Source organism: Dasypus novemcinctus, chromosome 19, assembly GCF_030445035.2.
Source record: "Dasypus novemcinctus isolate mDasNov1 chromosome 19, mDasNov1.1.hap2, whole genome shotgun sequence".
Taxonomy (NCBI): domain Eukaryota; kingdom Metazoa; phylum Chordata; class Mammalia; order Cingulata; family Dasypodidae; genus Dasypus; species Dasypus novemcinctus.
The window spans coordinates 29,969,028-29,988,516 of NC_080691.1; the positions used below are offsets into that span (position 1 = coordinate 29,969,028).

The 19,489-nt window shown below is 42.0% G+C and overlaps 1 protein-coding gene across 3 annotated transcripts in view; it reads right to left on the reverse strand.

The window, feature by feature from the left end:
* CIT (citron rho-interacting serine/threonine kinase) overlaps positions 1–19,176 on the reverse strand; it is a 182,961-nt gene extending 163,785 nt beyond the window's left edge. For all 3 annotated transcript variants that reach the window (XM_058281457.1, XM_058281456.1, XM_058281455.1), the window contains exons 1-4: positions 19,100–19,176; positions 17,619–17,727; positions 13,535–13,673; positions 1,597–1,772 (exon numbers count right to left, since the gene is read on the reverse strand). In XM_058281457.1, the coding sequence (XP_058137440.1) occupies positions 1,597–1,772; positions 13,535–13,673; positions 17,619–17,714 (411 nt within the window). In that variant the 5' untranslated portion in view covers positions 17,715–17,727; positions 19,100–19,176. The remainder of the gene's footprint in view (positions 1–1,596; positions 1,773–13,534; positions 13,674–17,618; positions 17,728–19,099) is intronic.
* Positions 19,177–19,489: the final 313 nt, after the last annotated feature.

Below are 19,489 nucleotides of genomic sequence, written 5' to 3' on the forward strand. Positions count from 1 at the left end.
ACTACATGTCACAACTTGTTGCTGGGGGAATTGAGCATGTCCCATGTAAAATCAATGGAAGAAAACTCTTGGAAGCCTGTGTCTAGTTTCCTCCAGACTTTGACGCATGCCTCTTTCCTTTGCGTCCTTTTTTTTTTTAAAGATCTACTTTTTTTTTTTCCTCTCTCCCCTCCCCCGCCCAGTTGTCTGCTCTCTGTGCCCATTCGCTGTGTGTTCCTCTGTGTCCGCTTGTATTCTTGTCAGCAACACCAGGAATCTGTGTCTCTTTTTGTTGCATCATCTTGCTGCGTCAACTCTCCATGTGTGCGGCACCCCTCCTGGGTAGGCTGCACTTTTTTTGCGCTCTCGTTACAGGGCACACTCCTTGCGCATATGGGGCTCCCCTACGCGGGGGACACCCATGCGTGGCACAGCACTCTTTGCGTGTGTCCTTTGACCATAAAAAAACCAGAGCTGTGAGTAAAACGATATGCTGAGTCCTATAAGGCCTCCTAGCAGATCATAGCACCTCAATGTGGTCTCAGGAACCCCCAACACACCACCCAAATGTCCTCATTTCTCCCAATTACCCAGGCTCTTGGCTCTAAGCCACTAAGGAGAAAAAAATGCATAACATCTGCATAGAGTTCTATCACTCAAAGCTTCATACACACCCCACATGTATGTTGCCCATGCTCACACATCTCTCTGCCCAGAACCTCTTTTCTGTCTCAGCTCTGTGAACCTTTCCTAACTGTCCCTGGCTCACTGACAGTCCTGTATCTTCACATCTCTCTCTTTGTTCCATCATTTGTGCATTTACCGACTATTCCTCCCTCCTGGGATGCTTTAACCGGTAATTGCCCACTTTATAGATTTGCATTTTTCCCTCTGCTTCCCAAGGTTGTTTTTAAGTCCTGAGAGCAACAGCCATGGAGCTGCAAAACTCCAGACTTCCCACAGCGCCAGGAACATTATCAGGCACACGACGCACACGCCAACATCTGTAACTGATAAATTACTCTTGAACTCCGAGGCTAATGGCTGTCTCTCTAGAAACACAGCAAATGAATCAATATGCCCAGAGACAGCCTTATTTAAAATAAAGAAAAATATTAGGACTGAAAAGATAATTTCTTACCTGCTCTCAAACAAGCAACCACCCAGCCACATAACAAACAATTATATTTAACTTCCTCAAAGGCCTGTTTTAAAATCAAATATACATACCCACAACACAAACAAATCAAGCATGTACAAAAGCAAACAGTATCTGACTCATCCCACGATATGCATATCCCTGAATCCCCAGCTGACGGTCATGAAAGATCATCTTAAATTCATTACTTAAAAGGCCAAGTTGGTTCTGAAATAAAATACAACTAAAGAAATATGATAAAGAAATCAAGAGGAACTTGTAAGCCTTCAATTTAGCCAATATCAGCTCAAGAACAGCCAAGAACACAAGAGGCCATTTTGCCCACACAACTGTAACTAACTATAGAACCACAGAGGAAAACCTGCATTCTCAATCCACATGTCAATCAGCAAATTATCATCTCTGCAGTGAAAATCCCAGTACAAAAGGGAAAGAGTATGAAATTAAAATGCCCCTACCTGCTCCTGGGCCAACAAGGCCACCTTCTTCATCACTTTCATGGCATACACGTCCCCCGTCGCTCTCTCTCTGACCACCTGCACTTCAGCAAAGTGACCACAGCCTACAAGACTTCTGACCTCAAAGTCCTTTGCCGAAGGCTGGAGCTCCTGGAGCTCAGCTATGGTACTGGAATCTGCAAAAGATGGAAGAGTTACTCCCAGGTAAATAAAGTACTTCAAATACATGCATCTTTATGAAAGCCAAAAAAAAAGAAAAAAAGAACGAAAGAAAAGTGTTCTTATGCCTTCCTTCACTGTCAAGACATTTTGTCACTTTCTCATCCATCATGAATAATTATAAAATAAGCACAAAAGTGTTTTTATAAGTTAAGTTAAAATTAAGGGCTCCAGAAATTCCAAAGTACAGTTTCCATGGTAGCTATGATTTGAATCCTGTAGACCTAGAAAATTGGGGGGAAGACAAAATCCAAACTTTTCTTCCTCTCTGAACACTGAAGGACAGTGTTTAGATGGGCTTACAATGTGATATAAGCAACATGATTCCCATCTCATTAGACTTTGGAGACCATTTCCAGATCATTCCATTCTGACTACATGTATCCTGCTCAGTTTTATCCCACTAGTCCAAATTTTATCTTCCTTTGACTGTGCTGGTAATAGTAATGCCTTCCTTGCCTTAATATTGGGCAATGCTTTAAAAAAAAAAAACTAAAGAAATGCCATTGATTGTATACTTCAGATGGATTGTATGGTTTATGAACATGTTTCAGTAAAATTTATTTAAAATAAAATAAAATAAAAGGGGGGCCTTAGCCCAAGGAACCCAAATGATGCCCTGATATTTGCTCTGCAGGTTTGTCATGTAAAACATCCAAAACAGTTTGCTACTATCTTTCTCTTAGCATAGAATCTCATTTCTTTTCCAACTCCAATCTCTCAGAGATCCTCAATGAATGAAGTATGGACTAAACGGATAGTGTAGTTGGCTATTGGTGGGGAGCGGATGTAGCTCAGTGATCAAGCACCTGCATTCCACACATGAGGTCCTGGACTCGATCCCCAGTACCTCCTAAAAAACAAATGAAAAAAACAACTCTCATTGGAGAATGGATGTGGCTCAGTAGTTGAGCACCTGCTTCTCATATACAAGGTCCTGGGTTCAATCCTCAGGACTTCCTTTAAAAAAAAAAAACTTAAACATAGAATTACCATATGATCTGGCAATTGTACTCTTAGGTACATACCCAAAAGAACTGAAAGCAGGGACTCAGGTATTTGTACGCCAGTGTTCACAGCAGCATTATTCACAAGTTAAAAGGTGGAAATAACCAAGTGTCCATCAATGGATGAATGGATAAACAAAATGTGGCATTTCCATGCAATGAAATGTATTCATCCATAAAAAGGAATAAAGTTCTGGGACATGCTACAACAGCGATGAACCTTGAAAACTTCATGCTGAGTGAAATAAATCCAACAAAAAGGAACAAATATTGTATGATCCCACTTATATGAAATATCCTGAATAAGCAAATTCATAGAAACATAAAGTAGTTTAGAGATTACCAGGGGCTGGGGGATGGAGAATGAGGAGTTATTGCTTAATAGGTACAGAGTTTTTGTTTGAGTGATGGAAAGCTTTGGCGATGGCAGGAAGTAGTATTAGCACAACATTATAAAATTAATGCCACTGAAATGTACACTTTAAAAGGTTACAATGGCAAATTTTGTTATATATGTTACCATGATTTTTTTTAAAAAAGGAATGGAAGGGGCCAGCAGTGATTAACCTAAAAATGCAATCCTGTACATAACAGGTGAATTACATCTTATACAGAGATTACGTCCAAAGGAAGGCAAGAAACACAGATAATCACTAATATCCCAGAGAATCCCTCAGAAAGATGCCATAGTTGAGGACCAAGACTGTTTTGAAATCCTACATGGACCTCGGAAATCTACTGTAATGGAGCATATAGCCCATCACTCTAGATCAGGGGTTCTGAACCAGGGGTTCATGGACAGATTTCAGGGAGTCATGAGTCTGAATTGAAAAAAATCAACTTATTATCTTTATTTTCTATGGCCTCTAACGGAAATCTAGCATTTCCTTCACTTACTAATGTAAGCAATAAATTACAGTAGCATTCATTATATACCACATTACCATTGCTGCATATCTCAAAAAATAGCCTATGCTCATCTATGCTTTGAAATTACCATCATTGTTAGACCCAATGCTAGTTGAGTGTCATAAAACTATCTGCCACTATGTTCCGAGAAAGGGTAGTGTTCACCTGACTGGCAAAGGGGTCCGTGGAGCAAAAGGGTTAAGAACCCCTGCTCTAGAGTCAAAGAATGAAGGGACGAAGTCCAACAAAGGGAAAAGCCAGCTCATACCCACAGCCATTGTGTAGAATGTTGGTGAATTTGCCAACGTAATTTTGTTATTCCCCTCCTCCCCTTCCTTTTATTGCATGAGTGAAGTTGAAGTCCCTTGGATCAAAGGCGCATATGATGGAATCCACTATACTGAGTCTTTCTACCCACAGAGACCATCTTTCACTTTAGTCAGTCATCCTGAAAGCACCTTCCCTTGGTCCCTTGGGGAATCGGGCAGTAGGGGTGGTTGGATCCGCATGAATTCATCACGATGTCTGGAAAGAAAGAAATCTCAAGTGCCTACATAGAGAATTTTATGCAGGAAAAAAAGTGAAAGCTTCACAATTTTTTCCTTTTGCCCTGACAATGCTGTGCCAAGCTCTCTCTTCTGTGTCCATTTCCAAGTTTCTTTCAGCTCCAGTATTTGAGTTTTGAATTATAGTTCCCCAAATAAGCTGACTTGCATCTTCTCTAGGTTGAACCTGATTTTATTATTGCTCACACACAAGGACAACCATTTGCGACCCATGACGCGTGTTCTCCTTCTAATTTCTCCTAATAGTATTGCATATGCTTATCCTACATCTGACCCCCCCCCTTTGTATACTGGAAGCAGATAACTTGTTTTCTAAGTTTAACAGGTCCATAGCCAAAGAGCAATTTTAACACAAGACAGACTATATACATATAAGTGATTTTGATGTGATTTTCTACTTAGCATGGCTACTGAAATGATTTAAGGCTTTTGAAATATTGTAATGTAATGAATGTATTTGCATATGGAAAAAACATGTATTTTTGGGATTCAAAGGGTAGTATGTGACAGTTTGAATTTGGTGAAATCCCCCTTCCCCAAAAAAAGATATGTTCTTGAACAAATCCATTTCCTGTGGGTGTGGGGCCCTTTTGATTGCACTATGTCAGTGAGGTGTGACTTAGATTGGGTTTCTGTCCTCTTACTGGAACTTTATATAAACGGAGACACAGAGAAAGGAAGCTGCGAGTTTTGATTCTGCAATGAGAGAGAGGACTTGAGAATCACTAGCAGCCAAAGCTCAAGCACAGAGCCCCCAACAGGCAGGGTCCACATCACAGCTCAAGGCTGAAGAGATGAGCCATAGGCCTCATCGCTAACAGTTGAACTCAGAAAGAAAGCAGAGCAGCCAAAACTGAGTGAGAAGGCCCAGAAAGAGACAAGCCCTATGCCTGGATGCCCACAGCTGAGTTCCAGGAGACAACAGATTCTGGAGGAGAAGGCAGGGACCTTGGAGAGACCAGTGGCCATCTTCACCATGTGGCATGATGCCAGAATCACCAGTAGCTGATTTTTGTGAGAAAGCATCTTTGATGGTGCTTTGATTTGGACTTTTCATGGTCTCAGAACTGTAAGCTTTTACCTCAGATAAAATTCCCATTGTAAAAGCCAACCAACTTCTAGTACTTTGCATTGGCAACCCTGTGACAAACTATGACAGGCCCTAAAGTTACTTACAGTGTTGTCCAATGTAACAACTCTGGATCTGTGACTGGCCACCACCTGGCATCTCAACCACACGAGTAGACAAACTGCTTTGTAGGTAAAACCACCATTATACCCTCTCAGAATTCTGAGAAACCATTCCAAATCACAATTTCTTCATCCAAAGGCTATTTTTTATTGTTGTTGTTTTTGTCTTTGTCTTTTTGTAGTAACATATGTATAACATAAAATTTGCCATTTTACCATTTTAAGTTTACAACTCACAATTTAAGTGTGGCATTAATCGTATATGCAATTAATTAAATTTAGAAGTAATTACATTTACTACCATCCACGACCAAAATGTTTTCATCATTCAAAACAGAAACTCTGTACCCATTAAGCAATAATTCCCCATTCTCCCGGACCCTAGCCCCTAGTAACCTCAAATCTAGTTTCTGTCTCTATGAATTTGTTTGTTCTAGATATTTCATGTAAGTGAAATCATACACTATACGCCCTTTTTTGTCTGGCTTAGTTCACTCAGCATAACGTTTTCAAGATCCATCCATGTTATATCTCAGAATTTCATGCCTTTTTATAGTTGAATACTATTCTAATGTAGAGTTATGCCACATTTTATCTATCCTTTCATCAGTCAATGGACACTTAGGCTATTTCTGCCTTTTGGCTAAGCAAATGATGAGGCTATGAATACTGGTATACAAGTATCTGTTCAAGTCCTTGTTTTCAATTCCTTTGGGTTTATACCTCAGAGGACAATCTCAGGGTCATATAGTATGATGGTTAGGCTACTGTATCAACTTGGCCTGGCAATTGTGTCCAGTTGTTTGGTCAAGCAAGTACTGGGCTAACTGTAATACAAGGGCATTTATGAACTTAGTCACAGCTGACTTTACTGCAGTGGGAAATCATAGATGGCTGATTACAATTACATCAATCAGAGAGACTGCGATCAGCAATCAGGTGAATGCCTTAAAAGGGGAAATGATTCCAGCATTGATTGAGAATTTCCCAGGTTGTCTTTGGATAGTCAACGTCTCTGAGAACTCCTCAAGAACCTTCACTGGACTTTCATTGCAGCCCCTGGTTGCAGCCTGCCTGCGGAACCTGGACTTGTGCATCCCCACAGCTGCGTGAGACTCTTATAGAATCGAATACTATTGACAATATCTGTCTTGTATCTCTTGTTGATTCTGTTTCCCTAGAGAACCCTAATACCAATGGTAATTTTATGTTTAACTAGGAGGAATCACCAAATTGTTTGCCATCCTAGTGGATGTGAAGAGGTATCTTGTGGTTTTTTGTTTGTTTGTTGTTTTGAGGTACCAGGGGCCAGGGAATAAACCCAGGACTTCATACGTAGTAAGCCAGTGCTCAAAGACTGAGCCACATCAGCTTCCCGGAGTTGGTTTCTTTCACTTGTTTTCCTTATTATTTGGTGTTTTTTTTTTTTTTTTTCAGGAAGAACTGGGAACCGAACCTGGGACCTCCCATGTGGGAGGAAGGCACTCAATGACTCAAGCTACACTTACAGTTTTTATTTGCATTTTCCTAAGGGCTAATGATGCTGAACATCTTTTCCTGTGCTTTTTGACCATTTATGTATCTTCCTTGGAGAAATGTCTATTCAAGTCCTTTGTCTATTTTTTAATTGGGTTGTCTTTTTGTTGTTGAGCAAAGATTTTTTGACCATTAAGGTGAACACGTGAGATACTAAACTCAAGCCTAAGACTTAAAAAAAAAAAATGGGGAGAAGTGGCTGTGGCTCAATCAGCTGGGCTCCTATCTACCACATGGGAGGCCCTGGGTTCGCATCCCAGGGCCTCCTTGTGGAGGCAAGCTGGCCTGAGCCTGTGGAGAGATGAGGCATGCACCAGCAGAGAGCTGGCACAGCAAGATATGCAACAAAGGGAGACAAGCAGACAAGCAGAAGAACATGCAGCGAATGGACAGAGAGAGCAGACAGCAAGCAAGCCGCAAGGGGGGGGCAGATAAATTAAAAAATAAAAATAGGAGAGGATGTGGCTCAAGCAGTTGGGTGCCCACCTCCCACACGGAAGGTCCAGATTTGGTACCCACTGCCTCCTAAAGAAGAGGAGTGGAAAATGAGTGGACACAAGGAGCAGATGAGCTCAAACAGCAAGTGGAAATAATGAGCAGACAGACGAGGGAGCCATGGGGAGGAATAAATAAATATATATATATATATATTTTTTTTTAAGATTTATATATTTATTTTTCTCCCCTTCCCCCCCACCCCGGTTGTCTGTTCTCTGTGTCTATTTGCTGCATCTTCTTCTTTGTCCGCTTCTGTTGTCGTCAGTGGCATGGGAATCTATGTTTCTTTTTGTTGTGTCATCTTGTTGTGTCAGCTCTCCGTGTGGGTGGCACCATTCTTAGGCAGGCTACACTTTCTTTTGCGGTGGGCGGCTCTCCTTACGGGGCACACTCCTTGCGCGTGGGGCTCCCCTACACAGGGGACATCCCCGCGTGGCATGGCACTCCTTGCGCGCATCAGCACTGCACATGGGCCAGCTCCACACGGGTCAAGGAGGCCCAGGGTTTGAACCATAGACCTCCCATGTGGTAGACAGTTGCCCTAACCACTGGGCCAAGTCTGCTTCCCTATATATATATTTTTAATCTTCATGTCTCTAAATACTAGCAGTTTCTGTGGCCCCAAAACACATCACCCCTCACCCCAATGCATTTTCAGTTATAGTATTTAAGATCCCAGTGGATATTAAATATTGAAGTGCAGATAAAGACCCAAAGTACTGTAATGAAAATGTAGTCGAAGAATGGCCTTGTCAGATAAACACTTGGTCTGGGCAAAGCCAACACGGCTTACTCTGCTTTCTTTTTTGAAACCCAATAATCCAACATTTCAACTTTTAGGAATTAACCATTCATAAAAACACTCACACCTGCTCAAAAAAATACATTAAAAGATGCTTACAATGAGCACTGTAATTCAACAAGCTGAACAACCTAAAAGTCCATGAACAGGAGTCAGAAAGAGCCTAAAAGACCATCCGTATTACCATGTTAAAAATAATGAAGTAGGACAATCTATGTTAGAATGTATATTCCCGGGGGACAGGGATTTTTGTCTATTCTGATCACTGCTGTAAATCCATTTCCTAAAAAAGAACCTGGCACATGGTGAGTGCTCAATAAATAACTGAGTAAATATACTGCTAAGTGAACAAAGCTAGTGGCAAAACATTATGCTTATATAATCCATTTTGTTTAAAATTCAACAAGAGTCCATTCTTGTTTTCATTAAAATTTTTAAGAGGATCAAATTGAGTTGCTTGTTGATAAATTAATAAAAATAATTTTTGATCATAGATAACTGTGCTATTGGACTATTACTCAGGAGTTCAAAGTATTTAGTAACATTTTTTACAACAAAGTTATTTCTATTCCCATCCACTTACTTTGTGAACAAGTTATTTTTTTTCAATGCATACACATAACAGAAAATGAGAAAAAAGTGCAAAACCCATCTTATTAAAAAACATTTCCAAAAAGGTCTACTTTTTTTTGTAATTCAACAAGAATCATGTTAGAAATGGATGGAAAAGGATTGATAATTGCTAGAGCTAGTTGACAGGGTTCATTATATTATTCTCTATCTTTAGGTATGTCTGGAACTTTACCATAATAAATCTTTTATTGAAATTTATATTTATGCACACGGACCATATTTATTATAATGGAAAGATATTTATGATATGATAGACTACAAAACAATATGTAGAACATTTTTGTTTTACTGATAGAGTAGAATTAATGAGAATATAAGGAGAGAAAATTAGCAAAACAACAAAATGAACAAACACCAAGTCTGGTAATTTTTTTTTTCTTTAAAGGAGGTACTAGGGGTTGAACCCAGGACCTTGCCCATGGTAAGCAGGCACTCAACCACTGAGCTATATCCACTCCCCAAAGAAAGGTGGCTTTTTGTTTGTTTTTAGTAGGTACCAGGGATTGAACCCGGGACATTATACATGGGAAGCAGGCACTCAACCACTTGCGCTACATCCACTCCCCTGGTAATCTTTGAGTACTCACTTTCCCTCACTTATATCTTATTCATGAAGAGGTTTGGTCCTTTGTACTTTTTTTTTAAAAAGATTTATTTATTTATTTATTTATTTATTCCCCACCTTGCAGCTTGTTTTTTGCTGTCTGTTCTCTGTGTCCATTCGCTGTGCATTTTTTCTGTGTCTGCTTGTCCCTCTGTCGAGTAATCTTGCTGCGCTAGCTCTCCATGGCACACAGGCCAGCTTGCCTTCACAAGGAGGCCCTGGGACGCTAACCCAGGGCCTCCCATATGGTAGACGGGAGCACAACTGATTAAGCCACAGATGCTTCCCCCTTTGTACTTTTTAAATGTCATTTAAACATACCATTCTCTGTATTTCTGTTATCATATCTTAATTTAGAAATGGCATCATTTTCCTAGTATTTGTAGAAAATATTTTTTTTAAACTACAGAATAAAAACGAAATACTGTGTACCAAACTATTGACTGGTTATCACTGATGGGCAGGATTTTGAGGGATTGCTCATAAATTTTCTCATTATAATTACCTTTTATATTTAATTTTGTATTATGTTTGCGATTAGGAAAAACTCTACTTAAAGCATTTGCCAGTCATTTGCCCATAATTAATAAAGCAATGAACATATAAAAGCTTTTGCCTTCAGTAAATGTAGTGCAAAGAGGGTAGAATTTCACCTGTAATTTCTTTTTATTTATTTATTTATTTATTTATTTACTTCTTTCCCCTTACCCCCAACTCCTGCCCCGGTTGTCTGTTCTCTGTTTCTATTTGCTGCATCTTCTTCTTTGTCCGCTTCTGTTATTGTCAGTGGCACGGGAATCTGTGTTTCTTTTTCTTGCATCATCTTATATCAGCTCTCTGTGAGGGTGGTGCCATTCTTAGGCAGGCTGCACTTGCTTTCACGCTGGGCAGCTCTCCTTATGGGGGGCACTCCTTGCCCATGGGGCTCCCCTACACAGGGGGACAACCCTGCAAGGCATGGCACGCCTTGCGCTCATCAGCATTGCACATGCGCCAGCTCCACACGGGACAAGGAGGCCCAGGGTTTGAACCGCAGACCTCCCATGTGGTAGACAGACGCCCTAACCACTGGGTCAAGTCCGCTTCCCTCACCTGTTATTTCAAATGACCAAGAGCCCACCTTGGACAATTAACACTTTGCCATGCACATTCTAATACTTTAATGCTTATTTTTACATCAATTTTATCATACCATGTTTAATGTTTTGGCATATATTATATTCCTTAGCAATATATGCATTCAACAAATATTTATTCAGCACCTACTATGTGCCAGGCACTGTTTTAGGCACTGAGGACAAAACAGTGATTAAGACAAAAATTCCTTTCCTGGTTCCTAGATGCTAGTTATATTTCCCCATCCTCAGCCCAAATTCAGAGACATTTCTGCTTCAGGGCCATTCTCTCTGTCCTATTCCTTCCAATAATACCCACAGAAAATCTCTACTCCCTATAGGGAGACTCAAGATTGGGCAGTAGTAGCTTGTGGAGCTTTCTTCACATAGAAAAGCAAAGCTAATGTTCCAAAACAGAAACTCTTAAGAGAAAAGGGGTGGGGGTAGCAGTATTAATGCAATCATCTGTAATTATCTTTTTCCAATCATAGCTTCTCAACCATACTTCCGGGAAGCCTCTTCAAAAGAATGAAACAGTTCCCTGGAAAAAGGTTCTGATGGAAAAGAAATCTACATTCTACTAAGCATAGCCCCCTGGTTACTGAATGATTCCAGAAGAGTCAATTATTTTAAGTACATAGAAGGCAGCAGTCTCAAGACTAATGAATGTACCTGTGGATGGCTCAGTAGACAGACTGTCACATAATTTCCCTTCTCCTCCCATCCCCCCCTTGAGAATTTAAATATTCAAGAAAACAGGGAAGCGGACTTGGCCCAGTGGTTAGGGCATCCGTCTACCACATGGGGAGGTCTGCGGTTCAAACCCCAGGCCTCCTTGACCCGTGTGGAGCTGGCCATGCGCGCAAGGAGTGCCCTGCCACACAGGGGTGTCCCCCGCATAGGGGAGCCCCACATGCAAGGAGTGCACTCCATAAGGAGAGCCGCCCAGCACGAAAGAAAGTGCAGCCTGCCTAAGAATGGTGCCACCCACACGGAGAGTTGACACAACAAGATGACTCAATATAAAGAAACACAAATTCCCGTGCCGCTGACAACAATAGAAGTGGACAAAGAAGACGACGCAGCAAACAGACACAGAGAACAGACAACCGGGGTGGGAAGGAAGGGGAGAGAAATAAATAAATAATCTTAAAAAAAAAAAAAACAAGGCACTTATTCAAACAAATATAGAATGAGTAAGTACCCCAAATACATTTAAAGTTAAAGATGAATTTGAGATCAAACTTTCTGAGATATATGATTATCATTATTGAGTGTCTATCATGTACCAGGCAACATGAGAAACTGGCCTGGGCATTAATTCCTTCCATCTCCACACAGTCTTATTAGATAGGTATTGTGCTTACTTTGCACATTAAATAGTACATGTAAAATATGGAAAGTCACTGTGGTGGACATACTCTTTTCTGTAAAGGCCCAGACAGTAAATATATTCAGGTTTTGTGGACCATATGGTCTCTGTGACAAATATTCAACTCTGTCATTATAGCCCCAAAACAGCCATAGACAATATGTAAGGAAATGGGAAAGCAAATTTTATTTACGTAACAGGCAGCCCAGGACATAGGTTGCTGGGCCTTGATGTACAAAGACCACATAAAGAAGCCAGGAGGAAAGCAGGGGCCCTGGGCCCATATGGAGGGAGAGAGACAGAAAGGCCGCACCATCCCACAGTCCCAGCTAAGCCCAGCCTTCCAGCAAAGGCACCAAACATGAGAGCACCACCTTGGGCATTCCAGTCCAGGTGAGCCCCCAGGTGACTGCAAACAGCCAAAATCACATGGAGCAGAGGAGCCCCCAGCTGGCCCCAGGAAACCCTGAGAATCATGAGAGGTACTACAATGACTGTTTCAAGCCACTCAAGTTTAGGGTAGTTGGTTCCATAGCAAGGTTGAGTAAGGCAGGCTTTTTCAACCTCTGCACTACTGACATTTTAGGCTGGATAATTCTATGTTGTGAAGGGTCAGCCTGTGCATTATAGGATGTTGAACAGCATCCCTGGCCTCCACCCACTAGACGCCAGTAGTACCCCCTTTCCTAGACAACCAAAAATGTCTCTAGAAGTTGCCAAGTGTCCCCTAGAGGACAAAACTGTCTCCAGCTGAAAAGTGCTGGTGTAAGATAAAAAGAATATGAAACTGAGGCATCAGCAGCCACTTCCCAACCCCACTGCCATATGGAAGTTGAGCAAAGCAAAGAACAGGATGAGGGCAGGGCCACATTATAACTTTTATAGGCCCTAGGCACTTTTGCCTCCATGGGTACCTTCTCCATAAAATTATCAGAATTTATATTTTATGACCACATTGGTATAGGAGGAATATAACCCAGGCTGGATTCATTATATATTATTATTATTTTCATTTTTCTCGTGCTTTTAAAATAATTTTTAAAATTATTGAATGTGTACTACATGCCCAACAGGATAAGCCTTGTCTGTGCATAAACACTTTCAATTTTAAATTAGTAAAAATTAATACCATGTATACTCTGTCTAATGGATAAGTCACACCTGGGTGAAGGTAGGGATAGACATTATTTAAGTCCGGGGAACCAGCCAGGTCTGAAGCTTGACCCACCCCTGGATCGCCCAATTTCATGAGCTTACTATATAAAGTCACTCTTTGGCCTAGGCTAGATTGAGCTGCGTTTCTGTCGCTTGCAACCAAGAGACCTGACTTATCAGGTCTCCCAACTTGGAACCTGAAATTGAACGTAGGTCCATCTTATTCCAGAACAGAGTTCTTACCCCTTATCAATCATTAACTCATTCTGACTACGGCATCCTTCTGGTTTTCTTTAACAAAACAGTTTAAGAAAAATTCCCCCAAACTTACACTTCCGGACAAAGTTGCTCACGTGCTTAATCTTCATCATAGCAGGCTGACTGCATTCTTCAAAGAGAACAAAGAGGGCATCTAATATCCCTTCTCGGGAAAGAGACATCTGCTGTTGAGTCACAGAGGGTGGTTTCCCCTAAAAACAGCAAACAGCAGATGGAGACACTGTCAATAATGAAAAGCTTTGATCAATAACATCCACACAGAGTAAATTACAAGTAACTGCTCACGACACATGCTAACAGCACAATCCTCTGACTTCCTTCTTTCAAGCAACGTCAATTGACAGTCATTAAGTTATCATTTGCACAATTCATTACTATGGGTTTCTTTTATCGGCACCTGGGGAAAAAACTTCATAAGCATGCTATTAATAAGAAAAAGGCTTTTATTCTTGTGGTTCTAAGCCTTGAACATTTACTCTGGACCCTGCTGGTTCTGACACATTTCCATGTTTCTACAATAGGACACAATGATTCAATGATTGTTATGTCTTTCATGTGTGCTCAGAGGTTTGTTAATATAATTTGTTTTGTTAATTCACTTGGACCATCTAGAGTAGTGTGAATGTTCTGACTATCATTAAAACTGAATTTATTCATGATTTAGAGAAATTGTTACAAACTGGCAGGCTGTATCTAGCCCACAGACATGTTGTGTTTGGCCTGTAGTGTGTAAAATAATTTGAATTATCTGCCAATATTTAAAAATCAAAAATGTCATAAAATTTGGGGTTTCTGGCTTCTCTTGAAAAAAAAACTGGCGGATCTGGCAACATTAGGCCCACATTCCTGCCTGGTCAGGGTGAGATGGAGCTGAGTAATGCTACCCCCTCTTCATGGCAGATATATTCGGCAGTTCATAGCAGACCTGACTCTCAGTCTTGCATCTAGCCCACCTGACTCATTTACACTCACTACCTGCCCCCAAGGGCATGATGAGTTTGCAACTCCTGGTCTAGGGTAATGGTTCCCGTATGCCTGCCTGTGAATTGGGCGGAGGTCTGTCAGCAAAGAGGGCTGCCAACAATTCCTCCATCCCTGATATGCATGCCATTCCTCCTATCAAAAGCTGGAGTCTATTTCCCTACCCTTGAATCTGCACTGTTCCTGTGACTCACTTAGACCGAAAGAATGTGACATGTGACATTATGCCAATTCAAGGTGAGGCCCTAAAAAAGCCAAACAGCTTCTGCTTTTGCTCTTTTGGAAAGCCAGATGCCATGTGTAAAAAAAAAAAAAATCCTGGGCCTACATCAGGGATCAGCATGGTATGGTCCATAGGTTGACTCTGGCTCATCACCTGTTCTTATAAATAAAGTTTTATTGGAACACAGTCATGCTCATTCATTTACATATAGTCCATGAATGCTTTCACCTTCACAGGCAGAGTTGGGTAGTTGTAACAGAGACCATATTGTCCACAAAGGCTAAAGTATTCACTGTTTACAGAAAAAATTTACAACTCCTGGGCTAAACTACTAAGTTATAAAAGAGCTCATGGAGAGTGAAAGAGGTCCCATCAGCGAGCACTGAAGTGCCCCAGTTGGCAGTTAGCACCCAGATGATCCAACCAAGCTCCCAAATGACTGTAGCCCAAGTGACTCCAGCTGCTATTAGAGTGGGGCAGGAGAACGTCCTCGCTGAGTCGAGCCAACCCAGAGTCATTAGAAAAAATAAACCATTGCTTTCAACCACCGAATTCAGGAGTTGTTTGATAACAGAAACAAAGTGGCTACATTTCAATCACCTGGATAACTTTTTTTTTTTTTTTTTAAATCTGTGGGCCTATCCCTAAACCTACTGATTTAGAATTTTCCAGGTGGCAGATAGAATGTTTTAGTAACAAGTTCCTCAAGAGATTCAGACGTTGGCCAGGTTTCAGAAGCACTAGGTCACAAGGCCCCCATATCTGTCACTTTAGTCACAATTCTGCCACTAACTCAGAAAAATAAGATTCATTGTTTCTTCTGTTCCTTCAGTGAGTTCAGCCAACTAAAGCAGCTGTCCCAAATACAGTACTGCTTAACCAAGTTTTCAACAGTCTACAATGAAATGAAATGAGAGAAAATGAGCACGACATGACGACGTTTATAAAGTTATAAAGTTAAATATCTTCAAACTAAAATATGGCCCTTCGTTCTGAGATGACCTCCTTCCTCTCCCAGTGTTTCTTAAAAATGTCCTTTCTTTGTGAAATAAAAGGGCAAGAAAACAATAGGTTTTTCTTTTTCTGTCTTTACTCAGCAAAATAAAAAGTTGGCAAACCTATGTCAGCCTGGCAAATGTGTGAAATTTGCTGGCTCAAAAATCTAAAAGTGTGCCAACCACTGACCTAGAACTTGTTGGACAGTGGGGGGGGGGGGGGGGGGGGGGGGGGGGGGGGGGGGGGGGCGCGCGCGCGCGCGCGCGCGAGCTGATCCAGGTGTAAGTACTTGCCTAAATGGAAAACAAAATTGCTACTGTATCTAAGCCTCATTAAAACAGCACTGTATGGGAAAGGTACAGTATCCTCAGCTATTCACTGGAGGCAAATGTCAAGTGTGTATTACACTTGCAAATAATGGCTTTCCTGGAAGGGGAGAGAAAACGCATCATCAAAAATGAGATGAAGTGAGGTTTTACCTACAATCCTTGCTGCTATAATGACATTTAAAGATACGCTTAATAAAATCTGACACTGATTGCAGACCAGCTCAGTGTGGCCCTATGGTTCTATGCTCAGGCTTTGAAGTCACACAGACCTAAGAGCCTGGCTCTGCCATTTATAGGCTGTGTGACCTTGGGCAAGTCCTTACCTCCCTCTTTATCTCAGTCTACTATCTAAAATGTAAATAATATTCCCTACCTCAGTTATAAGGCTGAAGCGAGATATCAGGAACATGTTTGGCCCTGGGCCTGGCACACTGAAAGTCATCAATAATTATGACATAATCAGCACATTATAAGCACTTAATAAATGGTAGCAATGAGCAGCTATAATAAATTAAGCTGCTGCATAAATTGCAGCAGTTTGAGAGGAAAACCGTAAAGGACCTAAAAAGTAGCGGCACTTTGGGCGGCTTAGAGACAGTTCATTTATGAAAAATATCTGATGTGACAGGAATGGTCCCAAAGAACAACCTCTCTGATCTGTCTGAACATTTCCCAAAATTCTGAAAAATATTTTATCAAAAACCTATTTCTATTTATCATCATACAGGTGTCCTACCTAAATATGCTCCTAAATATAGTTACTGCTAAGCTAACAGAAATGTATTACTGTAACTAGTAGAAATTAATACTATTCTATTTCTACAGTTAGTATTTACAATAGCTACCATTTCAAAAGGACTTACCAAGAGCCATGTAAGGTGCTGAGAGCTTTATATAGATTTTCTCACTTAATCCTCACTACTCTATGAATTAAGTGCTATAGCCTCTATTTTAAATAATAAATGAGTTCAGAGAAGGTAAGTGACTCACCCAACGTAATACAGCTAACAAGTGCTGGAGCCAGAATTTGAACCTAAATCTTTATATCTGTCTATACTGGCCCTGTCACTTGTGAATATGTAACTCCAAAGATTTTTACTTCAACAGTGTTTCCTAAATATCAGAAACAAAAGCTTAGAAATCTACTTGGAAATAATGTCCTAGCATGAGGTTTTAAAACAAGATTACACTTTTGGAGCAACGGAAGTTTTCTATATTTTGGCAGGTGTAGGCACATATCAAAACCACTCTTTTAAAAAGATCTAAACAGTGAACATCTCTTGAATGGAAAAGAAACAGGATTATACCTACAGAAATATTGGTAAAAGAATGTCTTTTTCTTTTTTTTTTTTAATAAAAGGACAAATAGTACAAATGCATAAAGTATGAAAACTCTTTTTTTTAAAAATCTCCTTTCAAGGACAGTTCAGGAGTCTATTCCTGTCTGCACAGTGGCTCCTTTTCATAAAGGAAGCAGCTCATATAAAGCACCAAATAGGATTTCTCTTAGAAAAATCAGCCTCTGTCCTATAATAAAAGCCAATGGGAGTGATGAGTTTTCAAGGACACAAACATAGGTGAGCAAAGCTGGCAGAGCAGCTGGTTACCTGGAAAAAAAGATTCAGCCTGGAGGCCCTGCTGGCAATGGGTTCAGCAGCACAGGCATCCAGCAGACTCCGGGCTCCATATTTGAACTTCAACATTTCCCCACTGGTGCTGAAGAGAGATTGGAAAAGGTCAAGTGGGTACTGATGATACCTAAGACACCTGCCGTTTGGAGCAGGAAGGGCTTGAGAAACCTTTAGCTCCCTCAAGAAACTAGGCTTAGGGAAGTGAAAAATCAGACATGGGCTGGCCTTAGGTAACAGTCTGATGATGGAGGTTAAAAACCAGATTGCAGGGAAGCGGATTTGGCTCAACTGATAGAGCATCCACCTACCACATGGGAGGGCCAGGGTTCAAACCCAGGGTCTCATGACCTGTGTGGAGTGCCCTGCCACACAGGGGTGTCCCCCGTGTAGGGGAGCCCCACACGCAAGGAGTGCACCCCGTAAGGAGAGCCGCCCAGCGTGAAAGTGCAGCCTGCCCAGGAGTGGCGCCACACACATGGAGAGGTGATATAACAGGATGACGCAAAGAAAAGAAACACAGATTCCCGGTGCCACTGATAAAGGACAGAAGCAGTCACAGAAGAACACACAGTGAATGGATACAGAGAGCAGACAACGGGGGCGGGGGGCGGGGGAGTTGTTAAAGGAAGAGAAATAAATAAAAAATAAAACTTTTTAAAGAAAATATTGTAATTCACTTTAACAAGAAGTCATACACTTACCCGACTCACTGTCTTACTTATAAAGTTTCTTTTTATATGCCCCCTTAGAATGTAAGCTCTCCAAGGGCAGGGAGTGTTTTGTTCCCACGTAGTGGGGATACCATAGCCTGACACATAGTAGGTGCTAGTAGTTATTGAATGAATGACTGAAATAAGCAATTACATAGTACCTTGGAAGGGATATTTTTTTAAAAAAAGAGCAAGGTAAGGGCGACTGGGGGGGGGGGTGTATCTGCAATTTTAACAGTGTACTCAGAGCAGACTTAACTGAGAAAATAACATTTAAACGAAGACATGAATAAGGTGAGTACCAAGCCTCAGTGAAATCTGGGGAAAGAAAGGTACCCCCGGCAGGGAAACAGCCAGGGCAGTGGTCTTGAGGCAGGCAGGATCTGGCCTTCAACAATAGCAGGGAGGCCCAGATAGGCATGAGGCTTAAGTGCATTGTTAAGGGCACCTACATAAATTGCTGTCACCCCGCTAGAGAGAATGCAGGAAATGCTGGCAGGAGGCAGAGCAGTACACACACACAACCCCACCCAGAGTAAGAAACAGTTGCTCACGCCCCAGGCACCACCTGGCGGACCCTTAGGCTCCGGGGAGGGTGGGGTGCGCGCCCGGCAGCGGCAGGGAAGACTCCCAACGCCCGGCAGCCCTCGGGTGGAATCGCGGCCCTCCCCTAAGCGGGAGGGAAAACCTGGGAAAGCCTCGAGGAGCGGGGTTGGGGGAGAATCCCGGGTGGGGGATCAGACTCACGTTCCACCGCCCCCCGCGACTCCACGCTCTGCCGCACCCCGCGCCTCCCGCCGCCGCGTTTGAACCCGGGAACGGGGCGGGCGGGACCCGGCCGTGTTTGAACCAATCAGAGTGCCCGAGCCTAGGACGGACAGCGGCGTCTCAGCCAGGCCCCGCCCGATTCTTTAAGGGGAGAGCCAATCAAATGGCTTCCTCCTTTGACTCTGCGGCCAATAGGAAAGGGAGAACGGCAAACCCGGCCGGCGGGGTTGGAAGTTTGAATTTGACGGTTGAGCAGGATGCGGAGGTTGGGACGCGCCTGCTTTGTGCGTCTGGTCCCTGAGGAGGTTGCCGGGGAGCCTCGCCCGGCTCTCGTAGCCATCTGCGAGGAGGATGGCAGCCAGGCTGCTC